Source organism: Neophocaena asiaeorientalis, unplaced genomic scaffold (genome assembly GCF_003031525.2).
Source record: "Neophocaena asiaeorientalis asiaeorientalis breed wild unplaced genomic scaffold, Neophocaena_asiaeorientalis_V1.1 scaffold105, whole genome shotgun sequence".
Classification (NCBI taxonomy): domain Eukaryota; kingdom Metazoa; phylum Chordata; class Mammalia; order Artiodactyla; family Phocoenidae; genus Neophocaena; species Neophocaena asiaeorientalis.
The window spans coordinates 3,403,623-3,423,576 of NW_020172162.1; the positions used below are offsets into that span (position 1 = coordinate 3,403,623).

The 19,954-nt window shown below is 37.9% G+C and overlaps 1 protein-coding gene and 1 non-coding gene across 2 annotated transcripts in view; both read right to left on the bottom strand.

Moving 5' to 3' along the window:
* OSTM1 (osteoclastogenesis associated transmembrane protein 1) overlaps nucleotides 1-19,954 on the bottom strand; it is a 36,043-nt gene that overhangs the window by 12,456 nt on the left and 3,633 nt on the right. The window contains exons 2-3 of the mRNA XM_024755158.1: nucleotides 11,926-12,040; nucleotides 554-651 (exon numbers count right to left, since the gene is read on the bottom strand). Of these exons, the coding sequence (XP_024610926.1) occupies nucleotides 554-651; nucleotides 11,926-12,040 (213 nt within the window). The remainder of the gene's footprint in view (nucleotides 1-553; nucleotides 652-11,925; nucleotides 12,041-19,954) is intronic.
* Nucleotides 7,337-7,443, bottom strand: LOC112406910 (U6 spliceosomal RNA). The gene has a single exon (XR_003004636.1). It is a non-coding gene; the product is annotated as a U6 spliceosomal RNA (small nuclear RNA).

Genomic DNA, 19,954 nt, shown 5'->3' on the forward strand with positions numbered 1-19,954 from the left:
CATTCAAGGGTCAGAGGTGGAGAAAACAAAACCCAAGAAGGTAGGTTTCTTAAAGGTTACCTTTTATATTATAATTCAAAACTCAAAGTTACCTTATTAAACAGCACCTTTTAAAGTAGGTAAGATATATTTAAGCAAATATTGAGGCAAAGAATAAGCTTTTTATAGACAGAATCATACTGAATTGCAAAATACATTATTGCATAAACAAAGTCAAGAAAAATTATTGTCTGATAGAACAACACTGTGTTTTAATTAAACAATCACATGCCTCAGTTAATATGTTCACACTCATTAACTCATTGGATCCTGACTACAAAATACTGGAAGGTAGGCAGGGTAGATCTTACTATTCCCATCCTACAAATTAAAAAACTGAAGTTTTGATGATTTGCCTAAGGGCTAGTAATAGAAGAATTTAGCAGAAATCCAGGTCTACCTCTACACTGTGTATGTAGATAAATATCAACAATTAATGCTATAAAAATTGGAATTATTTATTATTCACTTGGACAAGACAGCATTTTAATTTCAAGTGTCATATATAAAATACCTGAAGGTTATTCTCAAAGCAGGTCAAGGTGTGATTAAACAGATTCAGGAAGTATACTGTGCTATTTGATAATTCTTCACTTTTGTTCGTTAAACAATCTGTCAAGAAACCAAAAAGTAGATTAATATATCTCAAGCAACAATTATATATAGTCATTTATCTCTCAAGCTGTTATCTTCTGTTTCACACTATCGTAATCCTTTATTCAAACAAGCATGAAGTGTTCCACATTAAGAGAATTTTCCAAATACATGAAGCTTACCCTTTTTAGTTTCCAAAAGGTTTTTTTTACATCATAATCATTTAAATGAAAATATTAAAATAGTCACATACTTTTCTCTCTTTGTAAAAACCATATACCAAGTAAAATTGAAATTGATTTTTGATGGTACAAAGTCTTAATCATGAATATCAGTTATCAAATGCCACCTTAATAGGAGTACTCTTAGTGCTGTTTAGGCATAAGACTATTTATCCTGCATTAATTTTAGCTAAACTCATATGCTGTTTGATTGTTTTCTGGGTTACATTTAGTAGTTCTGGGTCTCTTCCATCTTCACTAGTGGGTCAGTTATTGCATCTAAGAGGTTAATCTTTTAAAATCTGCTCTTTCTAATCTATTGTGAGTTGGGAGACCAGAGAAACAAGCTGGTGAGAATCTTGCATAAAATACTGATAAAGGGACTTCAAGTAAAATCTGGAAATAAATACACTTGTTTTATGTCTTTCTAAAAATCTTACATAAATGATATTCCTCGGCAACTTGCTACTCTCACTTAGCATTAGCTCAAGTTCATTCCTTTGAATTGTTTTCTATTTCTATGTATGAACATAGCACAATTTTTTAATCTATTCTCCCTTCTTGGATGAAATTATTCTTTATCCTCAGTTTGCTTTTACCTCTCCCTGTGCTCTCAGCTTACCCTCTGGGATCTAGGTTCAAGTGCCTGGCACCATATCCTGGAACTCATAGTCAACCATTTCAATCTCACTTTCCTAGAATCCTTGCCCTTTTTACATTCCACATACTCACAAATATTTAAAACGTTCATTAACTTTCTCTACTCCCAATTGTGGTTGTAGAACACTATTATAGAAAATTCTAAAGTTATAATGAGGGGACTCAATTCAAACTAGTTTCAGGGCCACAAAACAATCCTTGTAGATGCCCTACCAATTACTCCACAAGGGATGTTCAAATACTTTCTATTCTCTAGTACTCAACCATACTCTTGTTCTTCTTAAATTTAACTGAGAGCTGTATATTATACACACTCAGGGCCATCTATTATGATCTTTCAACTGGGAGGGGAGAGACAGGATAGAAGGCTGTTGCAGTTATCCAGGAGAAAGGTGGCAATGCAAACAGAAAGAAATCAATGGATAAGAGATACGCTGAATAGGTAGTGAAGAGTACCAGAATATGCCAACTCAAAATATGTCTCTTTGGCATATGGATTACTCTGAGCTAAAGGCCTTTAAGGACTTCCCTGGTGGTGCAGTGGTTAAGAATCTGCGTGCCAATGCAGGGGACGTGGGTTCGAGCCCTGGTTGGGAAAGATCCCACATTAGCCACAACTACTGAGCCCGCGTGCCACAGCTACTGAAGCCTGCGCGCCTAGAGCCCATTCTCCACTACAAGAGAAGCCACTGCAGGGAGAAGCCCGCGCACCACAAAGAAGAGTAGCCCCTGCGCGCCGCAACTAGAGAAAGCCCGCGCACAGCAACGAAGACCCAATGCAGCCAAAAATAAATAAATTTTTAAAAAGTAAAGGCCTGTAAGAACCAACAGATTCAGGAAGAACTCTAAAAACAGGGCACAAGTTTTTATTTTGTAGATAAAATTTACACTTGTAAAGGAAATTTCCATTTGCAAAGATGTCTCTCTCTCAAGAAAAAGAAAAGGGAGGACTCTTAACAACTAACTCTTTAACAATGGAGATGGTTCTAACTTAAATCTATGTAACAAACCTTACTAAACAATCCCATTTACTATACTTTTCCTGGTCACTTTCCCATAACTTGCCTCCTTCATCCAGAAGACCAAAACCCTTTCTCCTCTGATTATCCTAAGATGGTATATAAACCCAAATTCTAACCATCCATTTGGGTTACTCATCACTGGGCGCTCCCGTGTGTACATATGCAATGCACTTGTTAATAAACTTCTGTTTGTTTTCTCTTGTTACTCCGTCTTTGGCCAGTCTAATTAGAGAGTTCCAGCCAGAGAACCTAAAATGGATAGAGGAAAAAGATTTTTTCCCTCCCTTAGAGTAGACATTAGGATATGACACACTATATGATGCATGCACTATTATAAACAACAATCACTACAATGAAAGCTAATGTTAACTGAGTAGTTGCCATGTTCCAAGCTTGTACTTTAAACACATTTATTCAATTCTTACAACAATCCTATGAGGCGAGAACTATCATCTCCATTTTCTAAATAAGGAACAAAGGCAGAGAGGAATTAAGAAGTTACCCAAGGTCATAAAACTGGTAAGTAAAAACCTGGAATTTCTACTCAGTCTAATTCCTGAGCCTGCACTTGCAAACACTACAAATATAAAATATCTACACTCTAGACAATTAAAGTTCAATACTGGGAATCAATAAATACATGCCACTGCTCCTCCCTCCACCACCCATAGATTTCTTACACCATGCAGGGATTCAGGCAGTCGCTACCAACTGATCAGTGCTGGCAACTGAGATGAAGCCTAAAACTGGTAAACAGGGCAGCAACTAGCACATAAAGACTCCTTTGTGCAAACTGGAAAAAGATTCTGTCCAGGTAGATTATTTACAAAAAGGTGCTCCTACCTCCAGAAGCTGAGCTGGAATCCAGCCCCACTCATCCCCTTACATGGCCCCTAGTGTAGGACTTGGCCTGCACCTGGCATACCTGGGGCCCTGCTGATGAACCTATTCCAAGAGTCTTTCCCTCTCTGAACTCACACACTCTACATTCTCTGCAGCTTTATCTTCTTCAGCATGTAAGTCCTGTTCTGACTGTTCACCTTATCATTTAAAAATCTGAGGGATCACTTCACAAATTAGGAAACAGCTAGAGAAATAAAGTGATATACTGAGGATCATACATCAAGTTAGTAAGGCATTGAAATACAAAATATACTTTCCAGGCTCTTGATTAAGTATTATCTTAATTATACCATTTTTCCTTTACTATTTAAAAATGTTACTCTCTCTGTTGGCTTTCAAAAAGTTCACACACTAAATTCTTAAAAAAAAAAATAACATAAGTCTCTCTTAATCCTGGTTTAACATCATCACAAAGTAGACTTGAATCTTTTTACACGAGGTAGAGTATATATAAATAAAAACAAAGTTACAAATATGCATAATATTATTATATTGTGCTAACGAGATTGAAGAAGTTTTCAGTTTTTGTAGTTGACATTTTGGAGGGAAGTAGAGGGAATACAATTTCATCCAAAACAACTGTACATCTGTGTATAATGAGCCACATCATGGCAACTGACATGCACAATATGGGGGTGTGTGTGTCCCTGGATTGTCTTACAAAAGCAGTATAAAGCATGAATGTGAGTGATTCATACTTCTATACAAAGTATGTAACTGAAATAATTTCTTTATAAAAAAGTAATTTATATGGGGCTTCCCTGGTGGCACAGTGGTTGAGAGTCCGCCTGCCGATGCAGAGAACACGGGTTCGTGCCCTGGTCCGGGAAGATCCCACATGCCGCGGAGCGGCTAGGCCCGTGAGCCATGGCCGCTGAGCCTGCGCGTCCGGAGCCTGTGCTCCGCAATGGGAGAGGCCACAGCAGTGAGAGGCCCGCGTACCGCAAAAAAAAAAGAAATATTAGTAGTAATAAAGCTTCCTATAAGCACTAAGTGAAGTGGTCATTATGAATTTTCCTCATCTCAGATAATCAATGCAGCCTCATCAAGGACAGATTAGCATAGCTTCTTTCTCAGTGAGGGCTCAAGCATCAGCTCAAGAGGCATTCTTAAAGGTGTTAAGGATTCAAGTTAAGACCTTACATAGAAACCCACTAAATATCATAACAGGAATTATGTATGCATCTTTAGATAAAGTATTTGGCATCTATTAGGAGCTTGTATAAGGATCTCTGCTGTTTTTCAAAACTAATTCTATAGAGAACAACAGAGACAATTATCAATTTCTGAAAAATAGGGCAAGCTTCGGAAAACATAGTATTAAACTATGGGAACTTTGTACTTAAACAACATAATTAAGTTTAATAAGTATGAAAACTAGGACATTTTAAGTTATAAGATATAAATGAGTCCAATGCTTAGTATGTTACCATTTAGATAAAATATGGGAAAGATGGGTTCTGATTAATTGATCTTCTGGTTAACTATCAAGTTTTATTATTGATATTTAAAGAATCAAGACATAAAAAGTGAAGAGTGGCAGAATATTTGCCATACGGATTATTCTGAGCTGACAGCACTTGGAAAATAGCCAAGGCAGAGAGAAGCTTTCTGTGAATTCCCTTTATCTGCTTGAAGACAGAGCTTCCAAAAGAAAATCAGTTGTCATAAATCCCTTCTCCAGGAGTTTCATCAACTAGGGAAGATTTTCTCCTATCAGAGGAAAGGAGACCAATCAAACAGAATGGAGAGTCCAGAAATAAATTCCTGCATATACAGTCAACTATGAGCTGAACTCCCAGAAACAGAGAGCAGAATGGTGATTGCCAAAGGCTGGGGGGTGGGAGAAATGGGGAGATATTTGTCAGAGGGCACAAACCTCCAGCTGTAAGATAAGTTCTGGGGATCAAATGTACAGTACGGTGATTTTAGTTAGCAATACTGTATTCTATACTTGAAAGTTGCTAAGAGAATAAATCTTAAATGATCTCACCACACACACACACACACACACACACACATACAAAATGGTAATTATGTGACATGACGGAGGTGTTACCTAACACTATGGTGGTAATCATTCTGCAATATATAAGTGTATCAAATCAACACACTATACACCTTAAACTTAAACAATGTTATATGTCAATTATATCTCAATAAAGTTGAAAAAAGAACAAAAACAAAGTACCAAAACACTTTACCATAAAGCAATTCATAGTCTCATCAAATCTGGTCACTCTACTAATTATGCACCTGTCATATGCATAAGATAACCAAGAAGCATCTCAACAACCAGGCTATCCCTATATCAACAATACACTTCTTTTTTTAAAAAAAAACTTTTTTTTTCAAACACATAGACATTTTTTAATTTATTTTTTTACACAGCAGGTCCTTATTAGTTATCCATTTTATACATATTAGTGTATATATGTCAATCCCAATCTCCCAATTCATCACACCACCACCCCCCGCCCCGCCACTTTCCCCCCGTGAGGTCCATACATTTGTTCTCTGCATCTGTGTCTCTATTTCTGCCCTGCAAACCCGTTCATCTGTACCATTTTTCTAGGTTCCACATATATGCGTTAACAATACACTTCTGATAACAGCTTTAAAATTGTGAAGAGGAGAAATCCTTGATATATTTTCTTTACTTCTTAACAGTCACTCTCCACAAGAATTAATTTCCATGTTATTTGTAATATGAATTGGAAGAGTTGTGTACACTCCTTTTGAGTTTCAATCAGTTTCCAAAAACTCATTTCTAATGAAGACTAATATCATTCAAAGGCACAGAAATTCTAAAGATAAAATAGATGGTAGTGGTAACGGATGGCACTCTTTTTTTTTATATTGGAGTATACTTGATTAACAATGTTGTATTAGGATGGCACTCTCTTTCATTGAGTGTCTAGCCTTCCTTTCATCAAGTAATAATGGCAAAGACTACGTGCCAACCCACAGCTAGATCAAGTAGAAAGGTGATTTTTTTTTGGCAACGTATTACTTTTAAAAGTATTCTTTTAAACAATATTTTAGCTTTTATAGCTTTACATGTTTATATTTTCAATAATATTATTTAGAAAAATTTTAATAGCCCCTTAAATTAACTTTAAAAGATATTTATAGGGTTTCCCTGGTGGCGCAGTGGTTGACAGTCCGCCTACCGATGCAGGGGACATGGGTTCGTGCCCCGGTCCAGGAAGATCCCACATGCCGCGGAGCGGCTAGGCCCGTGAGCCATGGCCGCTGAGCCTGCACGTCTGGAGCCTGTGCTCCGCAACGGGAGAGGCCACAAGAGTGAGAGGACCACGTACCGCAAAAAAAAATATATATATATATATAACTTAGGGCTATAAATTCCCCTTGAAGAGAAATTTCCCAAGCTTTATCTCTATTCCACAGGTTTCAAAATAGTGCTTCCATTGTCATTCAGTCCACAAAAAAAAAAAAAAAAAAAAAAAAAAAGATATTTATATAATTATAGTTTTGCATTCTCTAGCACAGAGGATGAAAAAGGAATAGTCATTTTATATCAAAATATATATTCTTACAAAATGGATCACATATTGGTTTAAGTCTCAATTAAAAACAAATTTTAAAAACATCTCAGTAGTTTTTGTTCTTCCTTCGTAATTTTTTTCCTTCCCATTTTATCTTTTAGGTGTCAGACTGAATAGACTCCAGATTATTTACCATTAAAGAGTTCTATTGCTGGCATCACTTATCAGCTCTGTATTTGCAAATTTAATAACTAGATCACCACAAAAAGTTAACTGAGACAAAAGGGTTCATAGCTTGTATTTAACAGTTTTACATAAGTTCTGAGAAAACTGACCAGTCTTTTTTTTATGTCTATTTTTTTAACATCTTTCTTGGAGTATAATTGCTAAAAATATGGAACGCTTCACGAATTTGCGTGTCATCCTTGCGCGGGGGCTGTGCTAATCTTCTCTGTATCGTTCCAATTTTAGTATATGTGCTGCCGAAGCAAGCACGACCAGTCTTTTTATGTTTAAATAAAAAAGCAAATAATCTAGATTTTGGGGGGAATATTTATACTGTGTTTTCATGTATATACGGTAGGGGAGGAAACATAATTTTCCCTCTACCCTTGTAATTTCTCAGTTGGGTCCCCTGTAACAAAAGACAGATCAATAGGAGAAAAACAAACAGAAGTTTGTTAACTTGTATATCTTCCACATATACACAGAAGATACAAAGGGAAACTGAGTAACTCAAAGGGGTGGCTTAGAAGTCAGACTTGAATATCATCTTCAGGTAAAAGCAAAGATGGGTGTGGGGGAGGTCAGTCATGGGGAAATGACCAGGAAAAGTGAGGTAAACAAGCATAAGGTTATGCAGATTATGTCCCTGCCGTCTCCATTTACAAGATTCTCTAGTGATTTAAAGTCATCCTTTTCATCCTGGTACAGAGAGGGAGACACCCTTACAAGTAGAGATTTCCTTAATAAATATAAATTTCTCATACAAAATGGTTATTTCTACTCTGTTTTCAGAGCTTCTCCTGTGTCTGCGGTTTCTCAAAATAATCAGCTCAAAATAATCCTTATGCCAAAGAGGCATATTTTGGGATGGCACATTTTGGTCTCCTACAATACAAAATGACAACATACTAGGCAAACTTCTGATCAGGCACAAATTCATTTAAAATTATAGTGTGATATGATTGCTTTCTTCCATTTTATTAATAGAGTAAATATCCTTTGTATTCATTCTTTTACCTATTTCTAAAGGCCAAAGATTTTTTAAAAACAATGACTGGATAGGTAACAAACGGATTATCCTTTAAGTAAAAGGAAAAGAGAAGCCTTTAGCATCATTTATTAAGAAAATAAAAGAGTGAGGATTCCATGAAATCAGTGGTTTAATAGATCTGGTTGCTAGAGATGCGATTGTCTCAGAACCTGATGCCTGATTCCTGATCATTGCTGACCATTAACATTAGAAAATGTGCAACCCTATTAAAAACTTTTTTTTCACATTATCTAGTTTTAATTTTATGTAGTACTGATAGGTCTTTAGAAAAAAAAAGAGTATTTTACATTTATATTTTTAGTAAAAGACTAGGTTTTCCATGATATCAAACATGTATATAGCATAGATATTAAACTTTGTAGGGCTAAAGTGCAGGGCTAATATTTCTTAAAATAGAGACTGTGCAATGAATTTGTCAAATAGCACTTTAAAAACAAAATTAGGCCTTAACTCATGAACACTGTCTATGCAGATGAACAATCTTAAAGCCCTCCGATTTTAGTTCTAGGCTCTTGATCTGCAGTTCATTTACACTTTCTGAGCCCCCATTCTACCTCACAGGGCTTGGCTTATTGTGAAGTTCAAATGAACCAAGGGCCATGACATTGAGAAATATTATTTAATTTAATTGCTGACTTGCTATTCACCTTCTTTAGCTCATTTTCTCCTTCCTTCAAATTTCTTTTCTCACTGCTTTGTAACAGAAGACTATGTTGCTCAAGTAAGAATGCTTTATTAAATTTTGGTAAAAACTGCAAAGTTTGGGCTTCCCTGGTGGCGCAATGGTTGGGAGTCCGCCTGCTGATGCAGGGGACGCCGGTTCGTGCCCCGGTCCTGGAGGATCCCGCATGCCGCGGAGCAGCTGGGCCCGTGAGCAAAAAAAAAAAAAAAAAACTGCAAAGTTTTTTGAACAATTCTTTAAATTTTTCAGAAAATGTTCATGCTATCTTTATTACAGAGATTTGTAGAAAACATAATTAGAAGTGTTTCCAGGTAATTTGGTAAAGATTATTCATTTCTAGGTAAGGTGATTATTTTATTTTATTATTTTATTTAAAGATTTTTTTGATGGGGACCATTTTTTTTAAAGTCTTTATTGAATTTGTTACAATATTGTTTCTGTTTTATGTTTTAGTTTTTTGGTTTCGAGGCATGTGGAATCTTACCTCCCCAACCAGGGATCGAATCCACATCCCCTGCATTGGAAGGCAAAGTCTTAACCACTGGACCAACAGGGAAGTCCTAGATGATTACTTTAGAATGAATACCCAAGGGAAAACATCTGAGGAGCACAAATTTATAAAACTATTTTATTTCCATATAAAATACAGAATATAAATTATGATAAATTTTAAAATGTGAATGAAACAATGAATGGAAGATAACTTTTTTTAAATGCATAATCTGGAAAAAGAAAATAGCCAATCTCTCTGATTACATCTAACATATGAATAATCATGGCAGATTTGGACAGTCCATCAAGTTTTAAAATTTTTTATGTATTTTTGAATAGGTATTAAATGCTATGGTATACAATCCAAAGGGTACAAATGTAAGCAGAATGAAAACTAAGTCTTCCTGTCTTTCCTGCCCACTCAGCTATCTAATTCTCCAAAAGATGTCATATTTCTCTGCACCTTGCTTGGTCATATATTTTGGCCAAATTAATTTTAATTAGGAAGTAAACATTTCATTTTTTCTTCAGAAGTTCAATCAAGGAATATTTTCAAGATAGGATGGCTCACAGAAAAACAAAAGTACCCTAAGAATTTATTCTAAAGAGTTTTAAATCTACCATACTGAGTAAATATGCAGCAAAATGTTTTCTTTCCTTTTTATTTTTTTTTAAATAGCCAGAGAAGAAAGCTATTTTAAATTAGTAAATTCATTACAAAATACCTTTTAAAGAAAACATGCTTTACCTCTCAAGTATGTAAATTAAGTAACATCAGTCAAAAGAAGTGAATCCCAACACATACCCCACTTATTCTAATTAACTGATTTTAAATTATTTGCAATTAACATATTTTTTCCTATATCAATGGATTTTTCGGAAGGGCTTAAGAATAATTAAAAACAGCTCTTCCATATAAGTTAAGCAAACTCTGTTCAATCATATTTACACTAAAAAGTTTTACTCCAAAAAAGTAAAGATTTGCTTTAAAAAAAAGTTAGCTGTCAGTCAAGCCTCTGTTCAAATTACCAGAAATTTTGAATTAATAAATAGAGACAAAACTAAAAGTTAATATTCAATATCCATGGTATACTACAAAGGAAAAGAAACTTAGCAGGGAGTCTTTTTTCCATTTACAGTTTTTCTTCATATGAACTAAACAAAAAGACAAAGTCCTTAAAAAGTTAAGTTCCTTAATGACTTACAGATACACAGATTTTTAATTCACTCTATCCTTTCTATTTCCACAGCCCATGCCCTACTTAATGTTTTCTTTGCTTCTTGCCTAAACCATTGTAAGAATTTCCTCACTGGTCTCTCTCTTCCAATGGGGTTCCACAAAAAAAAAAAAGAAAAAGAAAGGGTCTTTGTAGTTTAAAAAAAAAAAAGCTCAGAAAGTGCTAGGTTAAATGATGTTTAAAAGTTTTTTTTAACCTATAGTCCTTCTCACTGCCTTTAATATTCTATGTGTATTGTAAATTCCCAAGATACTATAGTATATAACCATTTCTTAATACTATGCTGGTGTTCTAGGCAGTACGAAAAATGTTGGCATAAGTGATAAACTACTATATAGGTCAAGGTCTTACCTTCCCTTTCCAAGTTTACCTCCCATTGTGCTTCCAGCATCCTGTAACGTCTACTACTCTTTTATACCTCTGTGCCTCTGTTCACAATGCCTCCCTATCTGCAATGTCCTTCCTCTCATCTCTACTTATTGAAATCATGCCCAGTCACAAAAGTGTAGAATCAAAAGGTACCTCCTCCAGGAAGTATTTCAAATTCTCTCCAATCTGATTTATTTTCAGCTTCCCCAAGACTCTATAACTTTATTATAGCAGTTATTTGTCTGCTTTAGGTTATATTGTAACTATAACTTCTTTCCTCAAACATTATAAGGAATAGAAAATAAGAATTTCCTAGTACATAGTTGGTATTCAAAAACTTATGAATTGAAATAGTGATTTTAATTTTCCTAAAGAATGCTTGAAAATAGATCTCATTTCATTATACAAGCCTGCAAAACTGGTAGAACAGACATTATCACCTCCCCCATCACAGATTATTATAAACATCATAATTACTAGTATATTAAGCAGCTAACATTCCTTGAACATTAACTATATGCCAGATACTAAGCTAAGTGCTTTACACAGTTTATTTCATTTACTCCTCAAAACAATCATATAAAGTAGGTTCCATTATTACCACCAATTTACGGATGAGGAAACTGAAGCTCCAAGAGGTAAAATCACATGCCCAAGGTCTGACAGTAGTAGGTTAGGGCTAATAAATGGCAGAGCTTAGAATAAATTCCAGATCTGTCTGACTGCAAAGCTCACTGTTAACTGCTACACTTTTCTGCCTTTCAGTATTTGCCCAAGCATTTCTCACTAATAAACTGTGATGCTAATCACAGTTCATTTAAACTTAGTAACAAAAAATATTCAAAATTTTCAGACTCAAATAAAATGACATCTATACTGTTGAACCATGACAGCAACATGAAAATGAAAGAATTACTTACTTGCACAATTTGCCTTCTGCCATGTGGAATTGAAAAACTCAGACAGAATCACAACTATTTGCATTCTATCTGCCATTAAGAGACTTCTGGCACAACTATGACTCTCTGAGGAATTCTATAACGACAAAAGAAAAAGAAAGAAAAATACAATCTGAATATTTTTAGACTTCCCAAACAACTACTTGAGGCAAAAAACCTTATAAAAATAATTCAAATATTTATTATAAGCATTTAATTTTTTTTGCTATAATCAAATAATGATGTCATTAATAATAACAACTGTAATAAAACAATAGCAGCTAACATTTATTGGTACCAGGTTCACTTGCAAGGGAAGAAAATCTTTGCTTCTTAAATAAATAAGTACTTGCTTCTATGATACAATCTCAACTGCTTAGGCCCACATGTAATATTTCTTACTCCTTACGCACAGGAAAAAATTTTGGAAAGCTATTCACCAAAATGTAGCAGTAGTTACAGCGATTGAAATGATGAAAATACAGCGATTTTCATTTTCTTTTTTGCCTCTTTTACACTAAATTTTTCTACAATGAACATATATTATTTACACATTTTTAAAAACCTGGTGGATAAATGATCACAAAACATTGTTTCAGGGCTTCCCTGGTGGCGCAGTGGTTGAGAGTCCGCATGCCGATGCAGGGGACACAGGTTCGTGCCCCGGTCTGGGAAGATCCCACATGCCGCGGAGCGGCTAGGCCCGTGAGCCATGGCCGCTGAGCCTGCGTGTCCGGAGCCTGCGTGTCCGGAGCCTGCGTGTCCGGAGCCTGTGCTCCGCAACGGGAGAGGCCACAACAGTGAGAAGCCCGCATACCGCAAAAAACAAAAAACAAAAAAAATTGTTTCATCTTCTGGGCATTTTTTGGCTCAAAATCTTAAAATCCACAAGAAAATGTGATACATCTAGTTTGTACTGAAATAGTTTGTACCCAGATAGTACATGCTTTCCACAGATCGTTTTAATAATGAAACTCACACTATGCAAATAATAAATTCAGGTTCCTAAATTATTGGATCCTTATCTATTTCCTTTCCTTTTTGCCCCAAGCAAGGAACTAAGTCCTGCTGACTCTTCATTCTTTCAAAGTTATTTAACTCCTACTATTTACCAGGCACTATAAGAATCTTGGAGTTCTGAGTATACAAAGAGTATAAAGGAATGCCATCAACACTGGGTCTTCAAAACCTTCCCAGAGACATACAGATAAGGAATTAAATAGTGTCATTAGTAATAAAAGAGAGAATATGTTAACTCTAGAAAAGAACTGATCAGCCATATGGGATAAGAAAAGGGGGAAGGAGGGCTTAATAGCAGAATTCTTGTTCTAAAATATCTCTGAAGATCATTTTGGGATGATTACCCTTTCTGTGGCTTAGTTTTGTTGTCTCATTAAAACATGCAGCCAAATGAATGCTTGCCTTTAAAATAGTAAATTGAGTAAAACATTTTTTTTTTTTTTCCTGTGGTACGCGGGCCCCTCACTGTTGTGGCCTCTCCCGTTTCGGAGCACAGGCTCCGGACGCGCAGGCTCAGCGGCCATGGCTCCCGGGCCTAGCCGCTCTGCTGCACGTGGGATCTTCCCGGACCGGGGCACGAACCTGTGTCCCCCGCATCGGCAGGTGGACTCTCAACCACTGCGCCACCAGGGAAGCCCTGAATAAAACATTTGAAAAAGCCCTTTTCTTGGAATTACTTTCAGAGCAATATCAGCTATAGAAGAAGATTTCATAAAAGATCAAACAATGGTTTGTGATAATTTACCCACCAGATTAAAGTAGAGCATGGCCTAAAGAGTCAGACAAACCTGGATTACTAGCTGGTAATCTTGGACAGCTGAGGTAAACTCTCTGAGGCTCAGTTTCATGATCGTGAGTCCTACAGGTACAGCATTAAATGAAATACCATGTTAATCACTTAGCACAATGTCTGGCACCTAGTAACTGATATATGCTATTTCACCTAGCTACCTGTTGCCAACAAGAAGTGCTCTAAGTGGGTGTAGCTGGCTAAGTATAAACAGTTACTTAAGTAGAGTCTTATAAGTGGATGATTGGATATTTTAAAAATCAATATAGGGCTTCCCTGGTGGCGCAGTGGTTGAGAGTCCGCCTGCCGATGCAGGGGACACAGGTTCGTGCCCCGATCCAGGAAGATCCCACATGCCGCGGAGTGGCTGGGCCCGTGAGCCATGGCCGCTGAGCCTGCGCGACCGGGGCCTGTGCTCCGCAACGGGAGAGGCCACAACAGTGAGAGGCCCATGTACCGAAAAAAAAAAAAAAAATCAATATAGATAGAAACTAGGGGCCTGAACCAAGATGGTGGAGTAGAAGAACGTGCTCTCGCTCCCTCTTGTGAGAACACCAGAATCACAACTAGCTGCTGGACAATCATCGACAGGAAGGCACTGGAACTCACCAAAAAAAGACACCCCACATCCAAAGACAAAGGAGAAGCCACAATGAGATGGTAGGGGCACAATCACAGCAAAATCAAATCCCATAACTGCTGGGTGGGTGACTCACAGACTGGAGAACAATTATACCACAGAAGTCCACCCACTGGAGTGAAGGTTCTGAGCCCCACGTCAGGCTTCCCAACCTGGGGGTCCGGCAACGGGAGGAGGAATTCCTAGAGAATCAGACTTTGAAGACTAGTGGGATCTGATTGCGGGACTTCGACAGGACTGGGGGAAACAGAGTCTCCACTCTTGGAGGGCACACACAAAGTAGTATGCGCGTCGGGACCCAGGGGAAGGAGCAGTGAACCCAGGGGAGACTGAACCAGACCTACCTGCTAGTGTTGGAGGGTCTCCTGCAGAGGCAGGGGTGGCTGTGGCTCACTGTGGGGACAAGGACACTGGCAGCAGAAGTTCTGGGAAGTACTCCTTGGCGTGAGCCCTCCCAGAGTCTGCCATTAGCCCCACCAAAGAGCCCAGGTAGGCTCCAGTGTTGGGTTGCCTCAGGTCAAACAACCAACAGGAAGGGAACCCAGTCCCACCCATCAGCAGTCAAGTGGATTAAAGTTTTACTGAACTCTGCCCACCAGAGCAACACCCAGCTCTACCCACCACCAGTCCCTCCCATCAGGAAACCTGCACAAGCCTCTTAGATAGCCTTACCCACCAGAGGGCACACAGCAAAAGCAAGAAGAACTACAATACTGTGGGAAAAAACCCACAGCCTGTGGAACAAAAACCACATTCACAGAAAGATAGACAAGATGAAAAGGAAGAGGGCTATGTACCAGATGAAGGAACAAGATAAAACCCTGGAAAAACAACTAAAGGAAGTGGAGATAGACAACCTTCCAGAAAAAGAATTCAGAATAATAATATGAAGATGATCCAGGACCTCGGAAAAACAACAGAGGAAAAGATCGAGAAGATGCAAGAAATGTTTAACAAAGACCTAGAAGAATTAAAGAACAAACAAACAGAGATGAACAATACAATAACTGAAATGAAAACTACACTAGAAGGAATCAATAGCAGAATAACTGAGGCAGAAGAACGGATAAGTGACCTGGAAGACAGAATGGTGGAACTCACTGCTGCAGAACAGAATAAAGAAAAAAGAATGAAAATAAATGAAGACAGCCGAAGAGACCTCTGGGACAACATTAAATGCAAGAACATTCACATTATAGGGGTCCCAGAAGGAGAAGAGAAAGAGAAAGGACCTAAGAAGATATTTGAAGAGATTATAGTCGAAAACTTCCCTAATATGGAAAATGAAATAGCCATCCAAGTCCAGGAAGCGCAGTGATAAACCCAAGGAGAAAAACGCCAAGACACATACTAATCAAATTGGCAAAAATGAAAGACAAAGAAAAATTACTGAAAGCAGCAAGGGAAAAATGACAAATAACATACAAGGGAACTCCCATAAGTTTAACAGCTGATTTCTCAGCAGAAATGCGGGATCCTCCCGGACCGGGGCACGAACCCGCGTCCCCTGCATCAGCAGGCGGACTCCCAACCACTGCGCCACCAGGGAAGCCCCAAACATCATTCTTAATGGTGAAAAACTGAAAGCATTTCCTCTAAGATCAGGAACAAGACAAGGATGTCCACAATCACCACTATTATTCAACATAGTTTTGGAAGTCTTAGCCTCAGCAATCAGAGAAGAAAAACAAATAAAAGGAAGACAAATTGGAAAAGAAGAAGTAAGGCTGTCACTGTTTGCAGATGACATGATACTATACATAGAGAATCCTAAAGATGCCACCAGAAAACTACTAGAGCTGATCAATGAATTTGGTCAAGTTGCAGGATATAAAATCAATGCACAGAAATCTCTTGCATTCCTATACACTAATGATGAAAAATCTGAAAGAGAAATTAAGGAAACACTCCCATTTACCATTGCAACAAAAAGAATAAAATATCTAGGAATAAACCTACCTAGGGAGACAAAATACCTGAATGCAGAAAACTATAAGACACTGATGAAAGAAATTAAAGATGATACCAACAGATGGAGAGATATACCATGTTCTTGGATGGGAAGAATCAATATTGTGAAAATGACTATACTACCCTAAGCAATCTACAGATTCAATGCAATCCCTATCATGTTACCAATGGTATTTTTTATGGAACTAGGACAAAAAATCTTCAAATTTGTATGGAGACACAAAAGACCCCGAATAAGGGCTTCCCTGGTGGTGCAGTGGTTGAGAGTCCGCCCGCATATGCAGGGGACACGGGTTCGTACCCCAGTCTGGGAGGATCCCACATGCCGTGGAGCGGCTGGGCCCGTGAGCCATGGCCGCTGAGCCTGCGTGTCCTGAGCCTGTGCTCCGTGGCGGGAGAGGCCACAACAGTGAGAGGCCCGCGTACTGCAAAAAAAAAAAAAAAAGACCCCGAATAGCCAAAGCAGTCTTGAGGGAAAAAAACGGAGCTGGAGGAATCAGACTCTCTGATTTCAGACTATACTACAAACCTACAGTAATCAAAACAATATGGTACAAAAACAGAAACATAGATCAATGGAACAAGATAGAAAGCCCAGAGGTAAACCCACACACCTATGGTCAACTAATCTATGACAAAGGAGGCAAGGAGGATATACAATGGAAATAACTGTATTTTCAATAAGTGGTGCTGGGAAAACTGGACAGCTACATGTAAAAGAATGAAATTAGAACACTCCCAAACAAAGAAAAAATTAAAAATAAAAATAAATAAATAAGTCAAAATCAAAATCAATACAGAATAACCTGTATGAGTGGTCAACGTGCGGAACAGTTCAGTTGAGGAAGACATCAGAGTAGTTGGGAGAAATAAGGAGAGTTCATGGAGGAAGCAGGATTTGAACTAAGCCCTATACTAAGAAAGGGAAGAAGGTTTTAAAATGGGGTAAATAAAATGATCGAGGGGTGAAAGTAGGAATGGTTATGCTGTATTCAGGGAGTATTCAGGAGGCCAGTGGAAGGTACCTCTATGAAAGTAGAGGCAGTAGAGGGAGAAGTCAGGGCAAGGTAATGAAAGTTCTTGAGGGTTATGAGAGTCACACAGTGGGAAACTTTTTAAGATTTTTGAGGAAGATGGCATGAAAGGCAGAGTTTGGAGAGCATAGGTCTATGTCACAATATGTAGGGTGAAGCAGGAGACTAAATAGACTATTTCCATAGTTCATGTATAATGAGAAGATAGTAGCAACAGTGAGAATGGAAGGTTAGTGATGAATAATCCCAACAACGATGATGTACTTCTGAATACCTAATGGTTCTAAAAGCTCTAAATGTATAACTCACTTAATCCTTGTAACAACTCTATGAAATAGGCAGTAGTATCCTTTTGGATTCAAACCCAGCCTCTTTCACTGCATGGTCTTGGGTAAGTTACTTAATCACTTCGAGGGTCAGTTTCTTAAAGCATGATATCCACCTATATATGTCTAGGTTCCTTATTTGGACAAAAGTTCCTTTAGGATGGAAACTTTGTCTTATATCTTTGTATTCCCAACACCTAGCATATGACAAAAAACATTGGCCTTTGGTTTATATTTACAACTTTTAATACTCAAATCTGTCACAATCACTTAGCAGAAACCTAACTACAATGAATCCAACAATCCACTTTCATCATGCCTATTTGGCAAAATGCAAACAACCAAACAGATTATTTCCACAATAAATCCATAATCCCAAACTGTACTCCTCACTTGCCTGTCTGCTCATTCTCCCCTGACTAACACCACTATTGCAATCTTCTCCACTCTCCCTTGAAACTCTGATATCCCTCTCATCCTTTACTCTCAAGTGAAGATCTAGCCTCCTGGTTGACAGTGAAAACAGAGACCATCAAGCTGAAACTCTGATCTGCCTACCCCTCTACACTCAACCTTTCCTTCTACCCTCCTGTTAGAGTGCAGAACGTGCCTGCCCCTGTCAAAGGCTCCTCTCTCTCTCTCTCTGTGGATGCCTTAGATCTCAACTACTCTGCCTTCTCAGGAAAACTGACCTTGTTTACTTTCCCACTGTTTCCTATATCTTCACTCTCTCTATAGGATTCTTCCTATCAGCATCTGAACATGTTCAGGTCTCTCCCATCTTAAGAAAGGAAGAAGGGAAGTAGAGACAGAGGGATGGAGGGACAAAGGAACAGAAAGAAATTAAAAGAAAATCCCTGAGTCTCAATTCCTCTTTAGTGACCTCTCTTTCTTATCTCTTCCTTATGGCCAAACTTTTAGTTGTGTAACATCACTATTCCCACTTCCTCATCTTCCATTCACTATTTAATCTACTTTAATCTTACTCTCACCCCCAAGTGCTCCCTCAAAATGGCTCTTATGGTACCAAGAATGCCAATGTTGATAAATTCACTTCTGGTCCTCTCAGCTGGATTTGACACAAATAACCACCCCTTCCCTTTTCCCTGATTTATAGGACAGCACATTCTCCTGATTTTTCTTAATCTCTCTGACTCTTCTTTCTTGGTCTCTTTCAATATTTTATCTTCTAACCAAATCTTCAACCCAGCATTTCTTATGTATTCTCACTTCTTACTCAAACTCATCATGCCATGGTTTCAAACACTACTTTTAAGCTGACTGCTCCCAAACCTATTATCCCCAATCCACATCTCTAGACATACATATCCAACCACATATGCAATATCTCCACCCAGATGTCTCATAAACACCTCAGAATCAACAAGTTCAATATCAAGTTCATGATCTTCCCCCACCAAACAGGTTCCTCCCTCCATCTTAGTAAATAGCAACCCTATTCACTAAGCTGCTCTTATTAAAACCCTGGAAATCATCTTTCCTTTCCTTCATATTCCATATTCAATTAACTACCAAGTTTTGTCAGTTCTACCTCCTAAATATCTCTGAAATCTATCCATTTCTCCCCGTCACAATGGCCCCCATGTAGCCTAGCCACCACCATTTCTCACATCACTGTAAGAGTCTCTTACTTCATTTCCCCACACATACTCTTCCCCTACCCTCCCCAGTCCCTGTCCCCTCCATTTTCTCTCATGTAGCCGTAATGACCTTTTAAAGTACAAATCAGATCATATCATTCACAGAATTAAACCCTTCAGTAATATCACACTGCTTTAAAATCAAAGACTAAAACCCTTAGTAATACCCTACAGGTAATATGACCTGGCACCTGCCCACTTCCTCAGGCTCAGATCACTAGTCTCCTCCTGGCTCAGTGCTTTGAGTTCTTTCTAGTCCTTAAACATACCAGACTCCCATTCAGAGTTTTCACACCTTCTACTTCGTAACATGTATACATTCTCTCTCCTCCCCGACCTTCTCAAATTTTAGGTGTCAGCTTTAATCACTGACCACTTCTATCTACTCTCAGCTGATCTTGAATGCTCAAGATCTGCATTCTTGTTATATGCTTTGGCGGCATCTGGGATTTTTTTCTTTGCAACACTTATCACACCTGAATTAAATAATTACTTTTATAACAATATGTTTAATGTCTGTTTCCCCTACCAGACCACAAGCTCTGCTCATTCACAGCTATATGCCTAGT